This window comes from Bombus vancouverensis, chromosome 10, assembly GCF_051014615.1.
Source record: "Bombus vancouverensis nearcticus chromosome 10, iyBomVanc1_principal, whole genome shotgun sequence".
In the NCBI taxonomy this organism is placed as follows: Eukaryota; Metazoa; Arthropoda; class Insecta; order Hymenoptera; family Apidae; genus Bombus; species Bombus vancouverensis.
This window is the reverse complement of record NC_134920.1, coordinates 14,611,522-14,631,963: the sequence shown is the minus strand read 5'-3', so window position 1 is coordinate 14,631,963 and position 20,442 is coordinate 14,611,522. Positions and strand designations below refer to the sequence as shown.

Below are 20,442 nucleotides of genomic sequence, written 5' to 3'. Positions count from 1 at the left end.
GTGTAGATCATCCAAAATTCTTTTCGCGGCATTTGGTGACCCACACTGGACCGACGATGTCCCACGTTGCAGTCCAGTGTAGATCATCCAAAATTCTTTTCGCGGCATTTGGTGACCCACACTGGACCGACGATGTCCCACGTTGCAGTCCAGTGTAGATCATCCAAAATTCTTTTCGCGGCATTTGGTGATCCACACTGGACCGACGATGTCCCACGTTGCAGTCCAGTGTAGATCATCCAAAATTCTTTTCGCGGCATTTGGTGACCCACACTGGACCGACGATGTCCCACGTTGCAGTCCAGTGTAGATCATCCAAAATTCTTTTCGCGACATTTGGTGACCCACACTGGACCGACGATGTCCCACGTTGCAGTCCAGTGTAGATCATCCAAAATTCTTTTCGCGGCATTTGGTGACCCACACTGGACCGACGATGTCCCACGTTGCAGTCCAGTGTAGATCATCCAAAATTCTTTTCGCGGCATTTGGTGACCCACACTGGATCGACGATGTCCCACGTTGCAGTCCAGTGTAGATCATCCAAAATTCTTTTCGCGGCATTTGGTGACCCACACTGGACCGACGATGTCCCACGTTGCAGTCCAGTGTAGATCATCCAAAATTCTTTTCGCGGCATTTGGTGACCCACACTGGACCGACGATGTCCCACGTTGCAGTCCAGTGTAGATCATCCAAAATTCTTTTCGCGGCATTTGGTGACCCACACTGGACCGACGATGTCCCACGTTGCAGTCCAGTGTAGATCATCCAAAATTCTTTTCGCGGCATTTGGTGACCCATACTGGACCGACGATGTCCCACGTTGCAGTCCAGTGTAGATCATCCAAAATTCTTTTCGCGGCATTTGGTGACCCACACTGGACCGACGACGTCCCACGGTGTCCAACGATGTCCCACGGTGCAGTCCAGTCTAGATCATCCAAAATTCTCTTAGAGGCTTTTGGTGATCCAAACTGGACTGTTGCGTAGTTCTTAGCTTGGCATCGTTTTCCAAAGATTAATCAACTGATTAATTTTTGGAAAAGGATGCCAATTACCAGGTCTCACCACGAGGAGGTGACTACGCACGAGACCCGCCCATGGGTATATGTAGCACTACACATCGATCTCGACATTCAACCTGTTGGCAGAATGTCGAGTTTTGACTCTACTTGACCATGGGCCTGCGTATGGAAATAGTTGTTTCGTAGCCTAACTGCGAAACACATATCCCCGACGCAGCGCTTACATGAATCTTTACAAACGTAGAACAAAGCCTACGTAACGCAACATCCATCTCCCACACAACGATTACATCGATCAGTACAAATATCGTACAATAATTCGCATCCCTACTGGCATCATTTGGTATCAAACACACATTTATCTAACTTGGAATGAAAGGAAGAAAACGTAGATACTGACACTGTATATACCATTTCGTGTCTCGCAGAAGGGACATACGAGTCGCTGTACTAAACTAGTTATCGTTCTATTTTTGCGACACTGTAAGATATTGAAGATACTGAAAAGTTATAAACTCTAACGTGATCTCAATAAGTATCCCTTAAAAATGGGAAAACAAGAAAATGCCCGATGAATCAGATGATAAAGGAAAAAATCGCGCCGCGCCCGAAACGAACGAGATCGCGATCTCTCGAAAGAACTAACAAACCTACACGACGTACCCCCGTACACGAGATAACCCCGAGGTTCGGCGGAAAGCTGAAGAATTGACCGTAACTCGATTCCTGTTTCGCCGTTCGAAACTTACACGAGTCGCGGTCGATGGCGCCGACCGATGATGCTAGTGATCCACGGGTAATTCAGCCGTGGATCCGGCACATAGGCCAGCAACTTAACACACTCCAACTGAACATGTGGAACCCGGGGATGGACCGCTGAACAGGATTACGGAGGCAAGAGGCCTCAACTGAACAGTGGGGTCCACTCACGGGGAGGGACCGCTGAACAGGATTACGAAGGCATTGACCTCAACTGAACAGTGAGGTCCACTCCCGCGGGCCCGAACAGAATTACGGAGGACGTGAAATTGCAGGTCCCTGACCGAGTACCAAAGTACCAATCGGACAGGACTGCAGATCCACGACTGAATCCCCAACAGATTCGCAAGCATCACCGGCGCGACGACAACTCCCGCGATCCGATGCGAACGTCGAGCAGTCGTCGAGCAGTCACCAAGACAGAGGTTTCCTTGGGGCGACTTACGAATCCAAGGAGTTGTCCAGTGTACGTTGACCCGCACGTACCCGGAATACGCACGAGCGAGTACGTCACGCTACGGTTGGAAAGAACTGAGTGATCGCGAACCGATAAATCGCGAGTACAATAAATACTGCGTGGTAAGCGAGTGAAGGGAGACGAGATTTTTCTTTTTTTCGTTCTAAGGTGGATAAATGTCGTTGTACAGAATGAGCTCACAATGCACTTAACATAGGTATCTACCTTATGATTAATTAAGACTAAAACGCTCGCATCCCGCGGTGTCTCGCGATGTCCCGCGATGTCCCACGATGTCCCACGGCGCCCCCGCGGGGGGGTATTAGTCCAGTCTAGATCACCAAAACTATTTTGGATGATCGAGACCAGACTATATTGAAGTAGTTTTTAGCTTGATATCGTTTTTCAAATAGTAATACTAATATTCAAAATAGTACTTGCTGTATTATTATTTGGAAAACGATACCAATTACCGGGAACCACCACGAGGAGGTAACTACGCTCGGGTCCCATTTACATAAAGAGTTTTTAAGCATTGGGAGCAGAGATGTAAAATTATTTTATAATAAAGAAGTAGCATATAGTAGTAGTAGTATAGTAGTAGTATATAGAAGTAGTAGTATATTGAAATTTATTAATTAGAATAGCTGTAGTACGTGGAAACGCATAATCATACTTGAATACTGAACTTATCATCGAAGAAACGAAACCATGCGAGGTACGAATTGTAGCGCGTATGGATGAATGATAAGATATCGTTGCCTTCGGTTAAATTGTACTTGCTTCCTTGATTCCATGAATATGGTGTTCCTTGGTTTTGAGCAGACATGAAAAATTACATCTTAAAATTACACTCTGTGTTACCACAGGTTTTATACGAAATAGTGAAATGAGAAATTAAATACTGTATTTAAAATTAAAAAATAATGCTATATAGAAATAAAATAGTGCTTCAAAGACTCGATAGATTTCGTTCATAAAATAAAACAAAATAAATCATTAATTCACTCACTACGAATTGATGGTATTGATTTAAATCAATGAATGTAGAGTTACAACCGATTAACGGTACAACTGCTATGAATTAAGAGCGTAATTACTTTGAATTAATGGCAGAATGTGGTTATAAATTATTGGTATAACTGTTAAGAATTAATGGAGTAATTGTTTTAGATTAATGGCTTAAATGTTGTAAATTAATGGCTCAGGTGATATAAATTAATGGTTTACATGTTGTAAATTAATGGCTAAATGTATAAAATAACAGTTTAAAAGTTACAAATCAATGGCCTAGACGTTAAAAATTAATAGCTTAAATGTTATAAATTAATAGCATAAATGTATACAATAACAGTTTAAATGTTGTAAATTAATGGCCTAGACGTTATAAATTAATAGCTTAAATGTTATAAATTAATAGTTTAATGTTGCAAATTAATAGCTTAAATGTTATAAATTAATAGTTTAAAAGTTACAAATTAATATCTTAAATGTTATAAATTAATAGCATAAATGTATACAATAACAGTTTAAATGTTGTAAATCAATGGCCTAGACGTTATAAATTAATAGCTTAAATGTTATAAATTAATAGTTTAAATGTTGTAAATTAATAGCTTAAATGTTATAAATTAATAGTTTAAAAGTTACAAATTAATGGCTTAAATGTTATAAATTAATATCTTAAATGTTATAAATTAATAGCATAAATGTATACAATAACAGTTTAAATGTTGTAAATTAATGGCTTAGATGTTGTAAATTAATAGCCTAAATGATATAAATTAATAGTTTAAATATTGTAAATTAGTAGCTTGGATGTTGTAGATTAATAGCTTAAATGTAATAAATTAATAGCATAAATGTTATAAATTAATAGTTTTGGCGTTATAAATTAATTCCTTAAATGTTATAAATTAATGGCTTAAATGTTATAAATTAATAACTTAAGTGTTGTAAATTAATGGTTTAGACGTTGTAAATTGCTAGTTGCAATGTTGTTATTTGATATTTTTTGTTTTATTTACCTTATATTTAAATTCTTCTTCGATGTTCACTCTCCGGAATTTCAGGCACAAAAGAGCTCGCGCGCGACTTCCGTGTTCCTTATATACCTTGACAAGATGCCGGTTTGTTAATCAAACGGTAACGATTTTTTGTCTTAGCAGGGGACGGTTTTTCCATTATAGCAAAATCAAATTGAACGATTTCTTAATTTTTATCGTAAATTTGCTTCTTTAACGATTTAATACGATATCCATTTTTATCATTTTAATAGTTTCTGCAAACTAAGACTAAATTCACACTTCTTTAATACTAGTTTTCGACTATCAATTAGTTTGAACAAAAAGGGGAAAAAAGCCTAACGGCAATCGATGACGTTACTGTGAAATAAGTTAAGGTATTAAATAATCAGATAGATAAAATTCATATTAAGCATTATATTATATTAACGATATTCGTTCATTTACTCGTTCTAATTACAAAATGAAATGTTCCTTTTTCTTGAATAACACCTACATCACTGTTTGCGATATTTAAAATTCTTATTTAATGCTTATTTAAAAGTCAGGTACATTTTTAATTCTTCTCAAGTTAAACGAGTAAATTTATTCGTTATAATTGTAACATAAAATGGCTTTATTTCTTCAATACCGCCTGCATCGCTGTACGTGACACAGTTCATAATTATGTAGCGAACAATATGATCTAATTGGCTGTAATCACGGTTAGGTATTTCTTATTGATTCCTTGAAGAATGGTGTGATTCTTATAAATTAATGTTTTACATGTTGTCAATTAATGTTTCAGTTGCTATAAATTAATAGTTTAATCGTTGCTAATTATTTGCTTAAATGTTATAAATTAATGGCTTAGACATTATAAATTAATAGCTTAAATGTTAGAAATTGGTAGTTTAAATGTTATAAATTAATAGTTTGAGTGTTATAAATTAATGGCATAAATGTTACAAATTAATAGCTTGACTGTTACAAATTAACAGCTTAAATGTTAGGAATTAATGGTTTAAAAGTATAAATTAATACTTTAAATGTTAAAAGTTAATGGCTTAAATGTATAAAATAAGAATTTAAATGTTCTAAATTAAGAGCTTAAATGTTATAATTTAATAGTTCGAATGTTAGAAATTAATGGTTTAAATGTATACAGTAATAGTTTAAATGTTGCAAATTAATGGCTTAGATGTTGTAAATTAATGGCTTAAATGTTATAATTTAATAGCATAAATGTTATAAATTAATAGTTTAGACGTTATAAATTAATTCCTTAAATGTTGTAAATTAATGGCTTAAATGTTATAATTTAATAGCATAAATGTTATAAATTAATAGCATAAATGTTATAAATTAATAGTTTAAATGTTATAAATTAATTGCTTACATGTTATAAATTAATAGTGTAAATGTTATAAATCAATAGCATAAATGTTATAAATTAATAGTTTTGACGTTATAAATTAATTCCTTAAATGTTACAAATTAATGGCTTAAATGTATAAAATAACAGTTTAAATGTTGTAAATTAATGGCTTGAATGTTATAAATTAATAGTTTTGACGTTATAAATTAATGGCTTAAATGTATAAAATAACAGTTTAAATGTTATAAATTAATTGCTTAAATGTTATAAATTAATAGTTTAAATGTTATAAATTAATAGTATAAATTTTATAAATGAATAGCTTAAGTGTTGTAAATTAATGGTTTAGACGTTATAAATTACTGGTTGCAATGTTGTTATTTGATATTTTTTGTTTTATTTACCTTATATTTAAATTCTTCTTCGATGTTCACTCTCCGGAATTTCAGGCACAAAAGAGCTCGCGCGCGACTTCCGTGTTCCTTATATACCTTGACAAGATGCCGGTTTGTTAATCAAACGGTAACAATTTTTTGACTTAGCAGGTGACGGTTTTTCCATTATAGCAAAATCAAATTGAACGATTTCTTAATTTTTATCGTAATTTGACTTCTTTAACGATTTAAAACGATATCTATTTTTATCATTTAAATAGTTTCTACAAACTAAGACTAAACTCACACCTCCTTCATACTAGTTTTTAACTATCAATTAGTTTGAACAAAAAGGGAAAAGAGCCTAACTTCGTTTTATTTAATAACGTTTGTAATTTGCAATTGTAATATCCGGTAGAATTCCCTCTATATTTGAATCTGTTGTGCGATAAATGCTCGTGTCTTTACCCATCTACACGCCATGCCTACCCGGAGACTAGGCACGGTACTCTTCTTCTCTTCCTTCCCACACCTACCAGACGTACAACAAAAATTGTTTAGGGGAGCGAAATCTCGTAGCTTTCACTACCTCGAGCCGGTTTGGACACACCATCCCGCGGAAGAAAACCCAGGGTGAAGAAACGAGCCCCCCACAACAACAACGGGGCTCCGCACGCAGCCTCGAGAATCCAACACGTCATCAAAAAGTTACGAATCCGACACCTTACCGCGGAGCTAACCGGACTCTTTACGTGTTGCTTGCTTAAACCTACATTTATGTTTAATCTATTTTTTCCACAATCACCGCTCTTTTGTCTTCTACCTTTTCATCAAAAAGATATTTTAGATACACCCTATTATTCTCTACCCTTGTTTCCCCTCACCACCCATTTACCACTTATTAAATTTACCAAGTCCTATACATTTATCTCTTCTTTCTATGCCAACTTTCCTTTCTCAAATAACATTACGCCTTTAAACAATTTTCTTTCTCTCTATTCCCTTCCGCCAAACCTTCATCCAACATTCTTCTTCCTTGTCGGACTCCGTAACGCGCTATAATTCTCACCCAAGCCTATACCAAGGACGTAATTACCACCATATTTATTATAATTCTATATAATTACTACATTTAATAATACCGTTCTATTTTATTTCTAATACCTTTCATTCCTTTAAATGGAAGTTATTTAACGTTAATCACTTTCCATATATTATCCATATAATTACAAGATTTCAATCGTGTCATTCCTTATTAATATATTTCCAGATATAATTACTACCTTTTGTAATGATATTTTATTTCATTACCCATACATTTCACAATTACACCTTTGTTAACGCAACTATATTCTTAACCTTTAAAAGCTACTCTATCTGTCATTTATCTTTTTAAAGCCTACTTTCACAATTTATGGTCAATGGTTGAATAAACAACGCACACATATCTCCTAAATGTATCTTCGTTTATTCTTTAGTCTCCTAGAATCCAAACAAGTCCATTCTTTTACCAACCAGAAAATTATATTGCCTTATGTATTACTTAATATCATTTTATACTCTCTTTTCCTTCTTTTCTTACTTTTTTCAACTTTCACGCTTTTGACGTCTACAATCTTTTTACATATTTTACAATTTTCTAACAAAACTAACCCATGTTTTGACAAATTCCCACACTAAATCAACATCGCTATTACCTTTCCCGCTCCACTTTTTCACACACTCAAGTTAGGTACGCGTTTATTTTATTTATACATCTTTATTACACACCTCGTCTTTTCACTCTATACTCTTACGCTCTTATCACTAGCTGCTTTACGCAAAACGTTTTACATTTCTAAACGCTTTTATTTACACATCTTATTTACACATTCACGAACTATTTCTTCCTGCGCTTCCCACGTTTCACACATTTTCTCCAACGCTCGCACGCAACCAACGAGATAATACATTTTCTCATCATCAGCGATTAAACGCTCTTTTCCTTTTTCTTCTTGTTACTCCTTCTGCTGCTCGTTATTCGCTAGAGTCCGCTTCTCCATTTGCACCATCCATGCTCGCCGGCAATTTATACTATAAAGAAAACAAACCGGTATAACCTATAAATCATATCACCCAATTAGAATTACCCTTCACGTTATATTTACCTCGATCTGCGATCAACACATACCTTTATGTTAAACTTCCAGATACAAAAATATCTTACACAGCTCCGACCGCGTAAAACTCTACAATCGTGGAACATGCGTGTTCGTCAGACGGCCTAGCCACCGTGGAGATGAAGATATTGGTCATGAACTACGTAGGGTTCAGATCGACCACTCCGTCCAATAATTTCTTGTTCTAGTACTTTCGAATAAACTTAACATGTGTGGCGGCACTCAACAGCAAATACCACCACTCGACACTAACTAGAGTCGGACGACGGCAGCGCAGTGGTCAGCGTCTTAGATTACGAAAGTTTGGGACCCGGGTACGAATCCCGGCGACCGGAGTCCGAGTTTTCTTCTACGCTTCAAAAACGGAAGAAAATCAGCAGTACCCCAGCAGCGACGTCTGCAGCTAGCAGCAGCCTACAATTATCACGGACAACACTTACACCTCACATGTATAAAAGACCCAATTAGTGTACTGGCCTTATTACGCTATCGCGTCAACACAGTCTTATTTCTCTGTATTTCATATAGTTTTGGTATCGTTTTACCTAATCTAATTCCACTCATGTGCCATTCTTTTCTTTCTATTTACATCTTGTTTCTTCGTTTTTCATTCCCTTTGGTACAAATTATAGCGAATATAAAATTATAAAATTATAGAATATAAACTATATCGCTTATTTTGTATTCGTTATCACATTCTCCATTAAAACATTAGCCTAATAACTATACTAATAACCATTTGAGTGCAGATTGGCAGCAGCACGTAACAGACTATGCACAGCATAATCAGAAGGCAGAAAGGCAGCACAGAAAGGCAGCAGATCCTGCACAAATTCAGCTGTCATTTAAATAAGACCATTAAATTACTCTTATTATTATTATTATTATTATTATTATTATTATTATTATTATTGTAGACAAATAAATAATTTTCATAATACTTTTCTTATTATTAAGAAATATATATTTATTATTTTATAGCATACATTTATGTATTAAAACATAAATTAACGTTAAGCACCCAATGCCTCAATTTCCAATTTCACAAATACAGTATACAGTTCGTTTTAAATGTATACGCGCGAATATTTCTCCAAGTATCAGAAATGCGATAAAATGTTTCCGATGGAAGTTGTTTGACTTCACGAGGGGAACTTAATAAGATATTTCCATTTCTTGCTACGTTCTTCTTAAAGAGATTTCAATGCCAATGGATCATTTGGTTCAATAGTACTGCATATTTTTTTCTATTCCTCTCCTATGTTCGAAAAATGTACGAGCTTGTGTTGAAAAATGATTAATTTAAAAAATATTGCAGCTTTAATCTCCTACAGGTTATCGTATGAATTGACAAAGAAAGACAACGCGCGGTCTTTATGTTTACGTTTCCGCTGCCGTAAGATGACCAAAATACTGACGCGTGCGCTACACGCCACACGAACTCACCAAGCAACATACAGACAGAATTCACTGAAGTAGTATCGATGGTAGGTAGGGTTATTTTTCTTGTTTTTCTTTTCTTTCTTTTTTTTTTTTTTTTTTGCGAAAATCTTGAGAATTAGGGCTGAGCGCTGGTTACACGCGCATACAGGGGAAAATTGTTCAAAATATCCAATATTTGAAATGTCCAACATACCCAAAGATCATTGAAATCGGAGAGGAATTAGCTTTTCTACGAGATCAATATACAAATATCAATTATTCGTTCGTCTACTATATTTATAATTAACTTGTTATTACTTAACACAAACGTCGTCGGTCGCCGGATTGAAAGTGGAAACCCAACCCTCAAATGCGATACATTGATGATATTCGTTTTTAAATGAATTATAATTTATAATAGACATCCTTTGCAGCCTCGCAAATGCACGTTGTTCACGGGGCCTTTCAGCTCGTCCGACCCCCCCCCCCCCGTTTGTAGACAGAAGATAGAGTAAGGTAACGAATACTGACGTATACGCTGGCGTAGACGCATAACTGTAGGCAAAACTACACTGTAATGGTACCGGCAGCTTTTCGCCAATATCTCAGAGACTAAGGCCGAGCGACGATATTATTGAAAAATATGTTGTAATTGAACAACTCTACTTTGAATGAAACTGAGGAAAAGATAAAGATCACTTAGAGTATCGTTTATGAGAGAAAACGACGACTTGCGATCAGTTGAAACAAGAATTCGAAACTCTCACAGAAAATCACTTATCTGATTTTAGAATAAAGAAGAAAATTATAGAGAAACAAAATAAAATAGAAGGTGATTCATTTATATCCATCAAAGTAGATTCATTGAAATAATTTAGAGCCTTTTCTATAATGAAAAACAAGACGTTTCTTCCCTGCTCCCTATTACCTATTACTATTTTTTTATTAATATTTATTAATTACTATTGCTTATTTTACTATTACATCGTATGTAGATATATTGACAAAAAACTTGCTTTTGCTGTAATTTCCTAACATTAATTTATATGTGACGCTAATAACGTTGTAGTTCTCGCGCCAATGCAATATGTCGAAAATAGTGGTACTGTATGAGATGCTTTGCGATGTTTAAATTTTGCTCGCAATACTTCCAAAGAGCCGCTATCGAGTTGTAGAAATATTTATTTATAGTTTTGAAGTATATATGACAGTACGATATACAATTTTACGCGTTTGAGATGAAAATATTAATCCGGGATGAAGGAGACGATCGTAAATTGGTTCTTCTGTTCATTTTTTCAATACAAGTTTCGTTTATCTTTGGCCAATTCCAATGGGCAATAAACATTTTGCTTTCTTCCGGGTTTTTTTCTTTTTCTACTGCTTATCAAACTCACTTGAAATGAATCCAAAAGCAATATCTCGCAAGGCTTCACAAGGTTATTATAAATTTAAATCATACTGCTCGTTTGCTAAATAATATATTTATTTTGTATGCGATATTGTATCCAGTAACGGTACGTCTTTAAAACGGAAGGACTTAGGATAGAAACGCAAACGCCGTTTTAATTATGTCTAAATCTTGAAATCTAATTATCTAGTATATACTTTTCATCTTTGGAGATTTATAAGTGGGACGATTAATAGTTATAGTAAAAAGTACAAAGGTTTGCCTCGTATTCCGCTCAGTTCCTTTCTTTCGTCAACGAGGCTCGTGATCTGTCTGTTCGTGTCACAGAATGGATGTAAATAAATATTTTTATCCTTTCGACTTTGCTCTTTAAACAAGTCAAAGTGTTCCATAAAAATCACTACAAGTATTTAATGACTTGGTTACGAAATCTTGAACGGAACCAAGAAAGAAAAGAAAAGAAAAGAAAAGAAAAGAAAAAAAAAAGAAAAAGACCGTTCGTCATAAATGCAGGATGGCAGATTAACCGTATAGTAGCTATTTCTATATCGTTATAGTGATAGAGATGTTGGAATGAAAATTCTAAATCATTAGACCGATGCTCTTAAATAAGGTTTTCTCTTCGACGTAAAACAGCAAGATATGGATTTTGTAAATATTATAAATTTGGGATGTGTTTACCAGTAATTGATAATAAGGAAAAAGAAAAAAAAGATGGATAACAATGAGTGGAGATGACAAATAGAAATGCATCAAGGTCGCTGCATGCCATCAGTAACATTTTCAAGTACACGTGGTTAGATATCCAACGTTCTCAAAGCAAAAAAATGTTCAAAATTCGCATTCGAACAAAGTGAAGCAAAACTGAGGAGACGGAGATAAAATGTCGTGTCGAATCGAATCGAGCCGAGCCGAGTTGCGTTGCATCCCGTTGCGGTATTTAATGAACTTTAACGATGCCTCCGGTACCATAAGCACCCGCAAGAAGCGACTGTGTACCGTAGAGAGAACCTCCTGGTCTTAGACCAAGACCTACGCCAAGACCTAATAAACCCGCGTTCGCGGTGAGTACGTTTGTGGCAGCTACCGTCTGACCTGCTAACAACGGTTGTCTCAATATGGGGGCACCTAACAGCGTAGCCTGCAAAATAAACGCATAATCTTAACTTAACGAATCGTATAATCGGTATAATATAGGGCAGTGTAGGGAGTATACTGAATTTAACGTAAGTAGGCAGGGGTTCAGGTTAGAGGAAAAAGAGAGATTGCACGGAACGAACCTGTGGACGAACGGCTATAGCGGGCGCGGCTGCAGTAATAACCGATGTTGGTCGTGTCAGCAAGGGAGATGAGACAACAGGCCGCGCGGCTGGGGCTGCAGCGACCGCTGTCTTGACCGTGATGCTAGGATCTTTCTGAACAACAGCGTTGAAACCGTTGACAGGATCGGCAGCATACGAGACCACTCGACGCGAACCATCTGGCTCTATTAAGCTATAACTACCTTGAACCACATCGCCATTACGAGTTTCCTCTTGCGCTTTGTTGTCACCTTTTATAAATTTTATTAATTTAATTTATTATTTAATTTATTATCAATTTATTCACGAGATACTAGCGTATCCCTATACTTTGCTTTTCTCATTTATGTCTACAATGATATAGTATCGCGATCTCTTTTACAAAATCTCTTATTCTCTATTGAGCTAATTTAATTCACGAACGAAGAAGAAAGTCAAATTTTCAAGATTATTGTATCCTATTTCCTTTTCGTTGTTTATCTTTTTCGATATTTTATATACTTGACATGGTATCTAACGGCTGACTTCGAATCAGTTTTCACGATAAGGCAAATAAATACCCGTAAGACCATCGGCTACGCTGTAACTGAAGCTATATTGCGGATTTGGATCAAAATTTTCGGTTCTGACGACAGCAGCCGCAGCTTGTGGAAGTGCTGCTGCCACTGTGGCCCCAGTGGGAGCAATTATTCCTGCGCTCGGCCCGATTATTCCCGCATGAACGACAGTTAGGACCGTAGCCAAATATCCAATGATCTGTATATGAAAAACAAATTGATCAAACAATGTTCTTGCATGTATACACAAATCTGTATGAGGTCTAAGATCTTTTTCACCAGAGGCGATTCGTTTATCGCGATACCGATGTAACATTTTTCATTATGAAAGCGTTCACGCGATGGTTCTATAACGAACAATGATATATAGTCTTTGTTTGTCGTAAACGCGCGCACGTCTCCAAGAGATAAACTGAGATCTGAATGAGAAACAAGACTAAAATGCCAACTTTTTATCTACATATATCGCAGTGTACATATTAGATTGATTTAAAAAGAAACAAAAAAACGATTACCTTACAATCCATGATGATGAAAAAGTCAACGACGTTCTGAGACCTCTGTAATAACTGGATACCGTAGCTTTTCGCTAGCGAGGATTTTATACTCTTTGCCATCGGTAGACCCCGCCCTCAACTTTTCTTCGCAGGCACTTTACCCCACTGCGTCGAACTTACTCTTCAGTGAATGTAATAGATCAAGTTGTCTTTGTCATAGTTGAGAGTAAAGTTGCTGTTTCCTATGAACTTTTCAATCAAACATCTAATTAAACGTTTACGATCAACTCGTTCACTCTGTCTGTTTCAATTTATTTTTCTATATTAAACCATGTTCTACAAAATGCTTCTACGCTCGCAAGGAAGCACGATTGAATCACTTATGCGACATTTTATTTAAAATTAATTTTTATTTCGATATGTGTAGAAACAAGTGCTTACATAGTGCGAGTATGGCTATTGAAAGCCTGAAAGTTTTCTCGAACCATTGTTATGCATTAACCGTAATTGTTATTACGTATGTATATATTGTGCAGTCTATCTTATGTTAAAAGAGTAAATTTCGCAAATATCCATGGATCAGTTGTACGTGGACCTTATCTTATGATCTTATGACGTAACGAATTTGATAAAAATAGGAATTATCATATTCGATATCGTTATTCGTTTCTTCCTATTTTAAAAAATCAATTTTTGTACCTATAATATGTATCTATACCTACGTCAACGGCGTGTAGATGGTAACTTATGATGTAATTTGAATTTGATCAAAAAATTACGATATTTGATATTAATCGAGCCGTTGACATCGATTAGAAGACTCGGTGAGAATTATAGTTTCTAATAAAATATCAGATTATATTATCCTAATTATGGTAAGATGACTGGATAACTAGATTACCGAAGAAGAAATACAATACATTCGGCATACTTTGTAAGCACAAGATCACACTGGTTAGTTGATACTAATGTGAGCTAATAATTGATATCGTTGCGACATTGAGCTACGAAATCTTGGAGTCGTGGTAAGCGGTGATCGCAGAAGAGATGGATCGCGTAGACAGTATACTGCTCACGCGTTTCGTTCATATGGGTCACGTAACTCTAGGAGTGCTTCAAGGAGCCGTGTGACATCGAGCTCTCAATTTGCGTAACTGTATAGCATCTATCTCGATCTAATCTGCTACGTATATATTTATTCATCTATAATATGTATAAGTACGATATACAAGTACGACTAATAATAGTTCGATACACGTTGCATAGGTCTGTGCGCGCACGCGCGCGCGCACACACACACACACACACAACACACACACACACACACTTAGTCGTGTGTTATACGTGCATTTGAACGAGTGCAAATAACGCCACCGACGAGATATAGATCCTCGTTTGTGGTAACGCGTTCCTTCGGTTACCAACAGAGTGGTTCAAGAGCGATAAACTGTTTTTTGGTCAATCAGAAGTAGGGATTTTCTCTGGTAGATGTGGGTATAGAAGAGCATCAGCTACTTCGTTTTACTTACATTCAGCCACATTCTGAGGACCCTCTGATTCTCTTACCATGTTTATATCACATGCGACATCATCGATTCGATGGCTTCGAACAATGGTTTGAATTAAAACTAATGTCTCGCACGAAATTACAAATAAAGTATAGAGCAAGCTATTCTATAAAATTTGTGTATACTTGTTGAAAATACTTCGGAAGGCGTAACTTCGTTATACACTATCAAAAAAAGAAAAAGCCAATCCAGAATTTCAGAAATCGCAATGATGAACCCTACGGTTTAATAACGTTTAATCGTAACGGTTTCATGAGTTTTCCAATTATATAAAAGTATATTGTTTGCTACACAATTTGTAATTGGATCACATGCAATTAGTAATTGTGTCTACAACGAATACTAATGTTTGTGCAGGTTTCATCATTTGCGTCTTCTGGCACATGAAAATATACCCGAATCACCTGCTATGCATTCTTCTTTCGCAAAATGTTCTTACGAATCTTTGATCGTTATGCGGAGAGCAGGCAAACGGCGAAAGGGAGCTTTAGAAAAAACATCAACGCGGTAAACTAAAGACCGATATTAAAATATAGATTAGGGAAAGGAATGAAAAAGAAAGAAAGAGCAGAAAATGGGATATTATGTAAAACATGAGACGTTGTACGTTATACATTGCTTTATATGCTTGAATTATAATTTCATTTAATAACAATTATTGCCTCGTAATTATAATTTATTAGTGTACTGCTATCGAAGAAAGGGACGGCAGAGAGAAAGGACAACGATTTCGATCGTTTGTTAGGAAATGTTCGATTCGCCTTAGAGTACAGGAAAACCTACGATATCGTCCGCGGCGGTAAAATGGCTAACAACATGAGAATCGGTTGAATCATTCGTGAGAATTTCAATTGCCATAAGTCGGTAAATGCAGCAACAGTAAGAATTGGTCACCCAGGGTGCGTCCATCAAAGGATACAGCCTAAGAAGAAGAAAGTATCGTTTTTTAATCGTATCGTATTAATTCTGTACGTGTTGTTGTCCGCGAGTGCTGTTGATATTTGTATTAAGATCATTCTGTACGATGTGTAGCAAAAAAAACGGCATTCGCGAGACAAGTTATGGCGAGAAATGTAGCAATATAAAAAATTACAGTCAAGTTCGTACCATCTTTTTCAGTGAAATTTGATCCGATAAGAGATGATTTTGGAAATAACGGAGTCAGTTCTGCGACACAAGCTAAAATTGTTAGTAGTAACGAACTTCCTCAGGTTCAACTGGCGTACGTTAAAAATTTCTTTCTTTCTCGTTGCTGATTCGCTCTAGTCGGTAATGTTAAACGAAGTCGCGTAATAAAAGGCTAAGGATATAGTAAGAAACATCGGTACCAAACCCAGAATGATATAAACATTAGAATGTATGGAAACACGAGACAGCACGCACGTGCCAATGGCGATCAAAATTCTATTCAAGATAATTTACGTCATGTTATAACATAACACGGCTTTGTGATAAGCTCGTGCATCGATGGCTGAAACAGCGTAATAAACAAGTACTATCAAATAAGGAATAATGTAAATAATACTTGCAAATATTACTATGTTAGCACGCGAAAAATTTAGGGAAGTGAACACGCTATCACACTGTTCAGTCACTTTACTGTTTTCACACGGTTTATCAGTCTTAATAAAAGAGATGTTGATATCGTCGCTCTTGTTCTTGTTCTTGCTCTTGTTGTTGCAATTCCTTCCAAACTCGAACAATTTGATCATTAGAAACGCAAACTTTAAAACAAAAGCATTTCATATTCACTCGCGCGTTAAGGTTTTCATGTCCTCGCTTATTTGCTATTTCCTTTTCCGATCTATCCTCTGTTCTAAACGTACCTGAAAAGTATTACATGACGCCGTCAACTTCCTTTCACTCGATACTTGTCGAAATTGCTCGAATGATCGACCTTGCAATAATCTAATTTTCCCACATACATATGTACACTGTACATGTATATCAAACCAAATGAAATTACAAAGAGAGGAAAAACATAGTAGCGTATGTAGGAGAAGCGACTTAGTAGGAAACGGATTCCGGATGAGTAAACCGGATAAGTAAATTAATATTCATTGAATATTTACGCGTGTGCGTGTCAATCGAAAACATTGAAATGAACTGAGTAGATTCGCCTGAAATTATTATGTCAAGTTTAATCTCAGTCTGAGCGCAATAGCACATTCCAACATTCCCAACTGTCCCAATTCTCTCAAAATGTTATATGCTCGTGTTTTTTAAATGAAACAAAGGTGAAAGTGCCATAATAGTTTGCACGCACTCCACGAATTGTTACAAAACATAAGAATGAAAATGCGTGTATTGTTTATCGCATGATACTTACTTCCGATACAGGCCATACGACAGGTCGCGTGCCAGATACGTTACCGTTACCAAGCATATCGTGTAGAGTTATCGTCAACGTATTTTTGAAATTACAACGACTTTGATGATCGTTGATGCCATCGACGTTATCGAAGCGACATTTTCGTATAAACGCTCCGTTCGATACCGCATTATTATTTTGATGAGTACAGTGCACCAATACACAAGCGATATAAAGCAACGTTATCGCGATCCCTGACGTAAACATGTGTAGTTGATCAAATTTCAAATCTAATTCGATGTATATGTGTATCTACGAGATAGTGATTATTTCTACCGAGTTTATGGCACAATTTCGAATGTCTCTATGCTAGGCAAACGCGCACTAGTGACCGAGATCTTCTTTCTCATTTTCTTTCCTTTCCTCACTTTTCATGGTAATTCTCCATCAGTCGTTATATGTTAGTCGAGTTTCCTCACTCTATCTAGATCGTCTATCCCCGCTTATCGTTTCCCGATCTTCTGGCTTAGCTATTCGTCTTTCCCTCTCACCAGTGTATCACGACAATTATTTGTTTCCCAGAAAATGGACAGTTCGTTATTTTAGCGTTTTGTGCGTTGCTTATAAGTCTTGTTGCTTTTAAGTCACACACACACACACACACACACACACACACACACACACAAGTTGTTCGATACATTTAAATAACTTTCAAACGTAAGTCATAACTTAAAAATCGTAATTTGATCTAAATCGTTTACGTCGAGAGATGCCTTTTCGAAAATGGAAAAGTTCTTATTTAGTAGACGCTTTAGTCCGATTTTATTACCAATTCTATTACAATTTGTTTACTCGTCTATCTATTCATCCATTGGTTAATCTCTCCATCTACCTACGTATGTATGAATCAAGAAAATTTGGCAGGTTGCTGTAACGTAAGCTTTACGTGGATATGTTTACAATTAAGTGGATCGTTTCTAATATGGTATAATACGTATAATAGCTTTCGTCTTCTTCGAATCAATATCTTCGTAATCGTTGTAAGGAATCCAACAGATGGCAAAAGGTTGTTTAACGGGATATGTTTTCAACGAACAACTGACTTGAATGCATCGAAATCGATGAGAATTTACGAATAACAACGAACAAGCGAAGTACGCGATCAACGTTAAATCCGGATGTAATCGATAATATACCGATTATACAGGGTGGTTGGTAACTGGTGGTACAAGCGGAAAGGGGTTGATTCTACGCGAAAAAAGAAGTAGAAAATATAGAATAACATTTTTTTTTATTTTTTTCTTTTTTTTTTTAATTTTTCCATCGAGACAACGATCTACAGTGAGATCCGTTATGACGAGACGTGATAAAGTACAGGCGTACCGAGCGAAAATTCAAAGTCGATTTTCTCGAAAACAAAGTCTCAAACGAAAAATTGTTATTCTATATTTTCGACTTCTTTTTTCGCGTAGAGTCACCCCCTTTCCGCTCGTACCACCAGTTACCAACCACCCTGTATAATTCGACAATAGACGTAACGTAATAATAAAATTAGAAAAGCGATCGATCGAAGATAAATTAATATAACATATGCAGAATCGTTACGTAATCATTTCTCGCTCACTGAAATTCCCCAACAAAGGAAAACCTCTTCCTGCACCATGCATGGACATGACCGCTATTAGCTACATCGCACTTACTATATATAATATATGTATACGATATTGAAACCGGTGAAGAAACAAAGAACAATTTCTGTAAAGAATTTCACCGGAAGTAGTGGCTGAAATGGTTTCAACTTGTAGCGATAACACGTGATAGGTACACGTCTACGTTTCAGGGCTCCGACAAAAGTTTCATTGTATTGGGTTGGCAACTAAATGATTGCGGATTTTGTCAATAGGTGGTATTGACAAAATCCGCAATCACTTATTTACCAACCCAATATTTGTACCTTTTAATTGGCATGCATAATACATATACTCCAACGCAACCATATATATATACTGATTGTACATATAGATATCATATATAACAAAATACTTACATCTGTATCTTGCTTGATTAACTTTTAATAGTTTGATCATAACACATGATCCTCCCTTTTCGTTATGTCCGTCACATCAGTGATCCGTCTCGCTACATTGGTATCCTCTTTCAAACTTACAATACAGCCAATAGAAATCGTATAATTCTATGTAGACGAAAGGTTTGTTTGATTCGTTGCTTAGCAACTAATTGAATGCATAATAAGTGACATGTTAATCGTCGAATTTCTCTTTTCAAAATTAAAACATTTTCTTGCACCCTCCTGTACCGGAGCAGCCTAAGAATAAATATTGTCTTCTATTTAGTGATAAGTACGTTTTATGGATCGGTTGCCGAGAAATATTCATGCCTTCCATCCAAAAGATCCGGCTCATGGTACGCTAAATTATGATATTGGAGCTCTTAACAGACGTCAGAAATGCAATTTAAATTCAAGAAAATGTATCGAGAGAAAGAAAAATGAAATTTATTTGAGAACACATCCAGAAATCAAAGGATTCGTTTCGATTTTACTTAGGTAAACTAATTTCTTTCCAATTCTGTCACTTTTACGCAAAACCATGAAAATATATATACATATTAGAAAACGCAACAGCTTCGTCTCAACATTGCAAGTTATTTTCCATACATATGTAGATACGTATTGCACTCACGATGCCCGATGAATGTTCATGAAAATATAGGTGACTTTTTCAATAGACCACGTCATCAGATAGTTGTAGATCTTCTAGAGTACTTTCTGCATACTGAACAACGATTCACGTTTGAAAACGAATGTCAAGCATTAACAGCCGTTCAAGTGGATGATACTGAAATTTGAAGTCATGACGAGCAATACGTGCATCCTGCAAACTATAGATAACGTAACTTTTGTTTATTTTATATTTTGCCTTTTTTTATCGAAAAGAATTTTATTTGAGCCGTCGCTATATCCGGGAGCATCTGCTATCTATAAGATATCTTCTATCTATAAGAATACATTTACAAATCGAATCTTTTAGATAACCTACCAAATCGATCGTTAATCGTTCTAAAAAAAACATTGCTTTAGATTGCGTAGCTCGTCGTTTTGTATGCATTATTTTTCGACATCTCTGTGTTACAAGTATAATTAAATCAAATAATCGTCAAGTTGTTGAAAAACTACTTTATACATTATTAATTTGTC

The 20,442-nt window shown here is 35.9% G+C and overlaps 2 protein-coding genes and 1 long non-coding RNA gene across 4 annotated transcripts; all 3 read right to left on the bottom strand.

Moving 5' to 3' along the window:
• Nucleotides 1-7,444: 7,444 nt before the first annotated feature.
• On the bottom strand, nucleotides 7,445-8,538 carry LOC117165571 (uncharacterized). Its single transcript, XR_004465994.2, has 2 exons — nucleotides 8,170-8,538; nucleotides 7,445-8,072 (listed from the first exon to the last, which is right to left on the bottom strand). It is a non-coding gene; the product is annotated as an uncharacterized LOC117165571 (long non-coding RNA).
• A 2,510-nt stretch (nucleotides 8,539-11,048) lies between these two features.
• On the bottom strand, nucleotides 11,049-19,386 carry CPR5 (cuticular protein 5). 2 transcript variants are annotated; one of them, XM_076622393.1, is made up of 5 exons: nucleotides 19,273-19,386; nucleotides 13,365-13,595; nucleotides 12,853-13,048; nucleotides 12,272-12,543; nucleotides 11,049-12,132 (listed from the first exon to the last, which is right to left on the bottom strand). In XM_076622393.1, the coding sequence occupies exons 2-5, from the start codon at nucleotides 13,464-13,466 to the stop codon at nucleotides 11,932-11,934; spliced, it is 771 nt and encodes a 256-aa protein (XP_076478508.1). In that variant the 5' UTR covers nucleotides 13,467-13,595; nucleotides 19,273-19,386; the 3' UTR covers nucleotides 11,049-11,931. The 2 variants fall into 2 exon arrangements, with proteins under 2 accessions (XP_076478508.1, XP_076478507.1); XM_076622392.1 differs by lacking the exon at nucleotides 19,273-19,386 and adding an exon at nucleotides 14,278-14,385.
• Nucleotides 15,694-16,626, bottom strand: LOC117165559 (uncharacterized). Its single transcript, XM_076622391.1, is given in 5 exon segments — nucleotides 15,694-15,795; nucleotides 15,797-15,871; nucleotides 15,874-15,947; nucleotides 15,950-16,212; nucleotides 16,214-16,626. Coding segments are annotated over 5 exon segments (927 nt in total).
• Nucleotides 19,387-20,442: the final 1,056 nt, after the last annotated feature.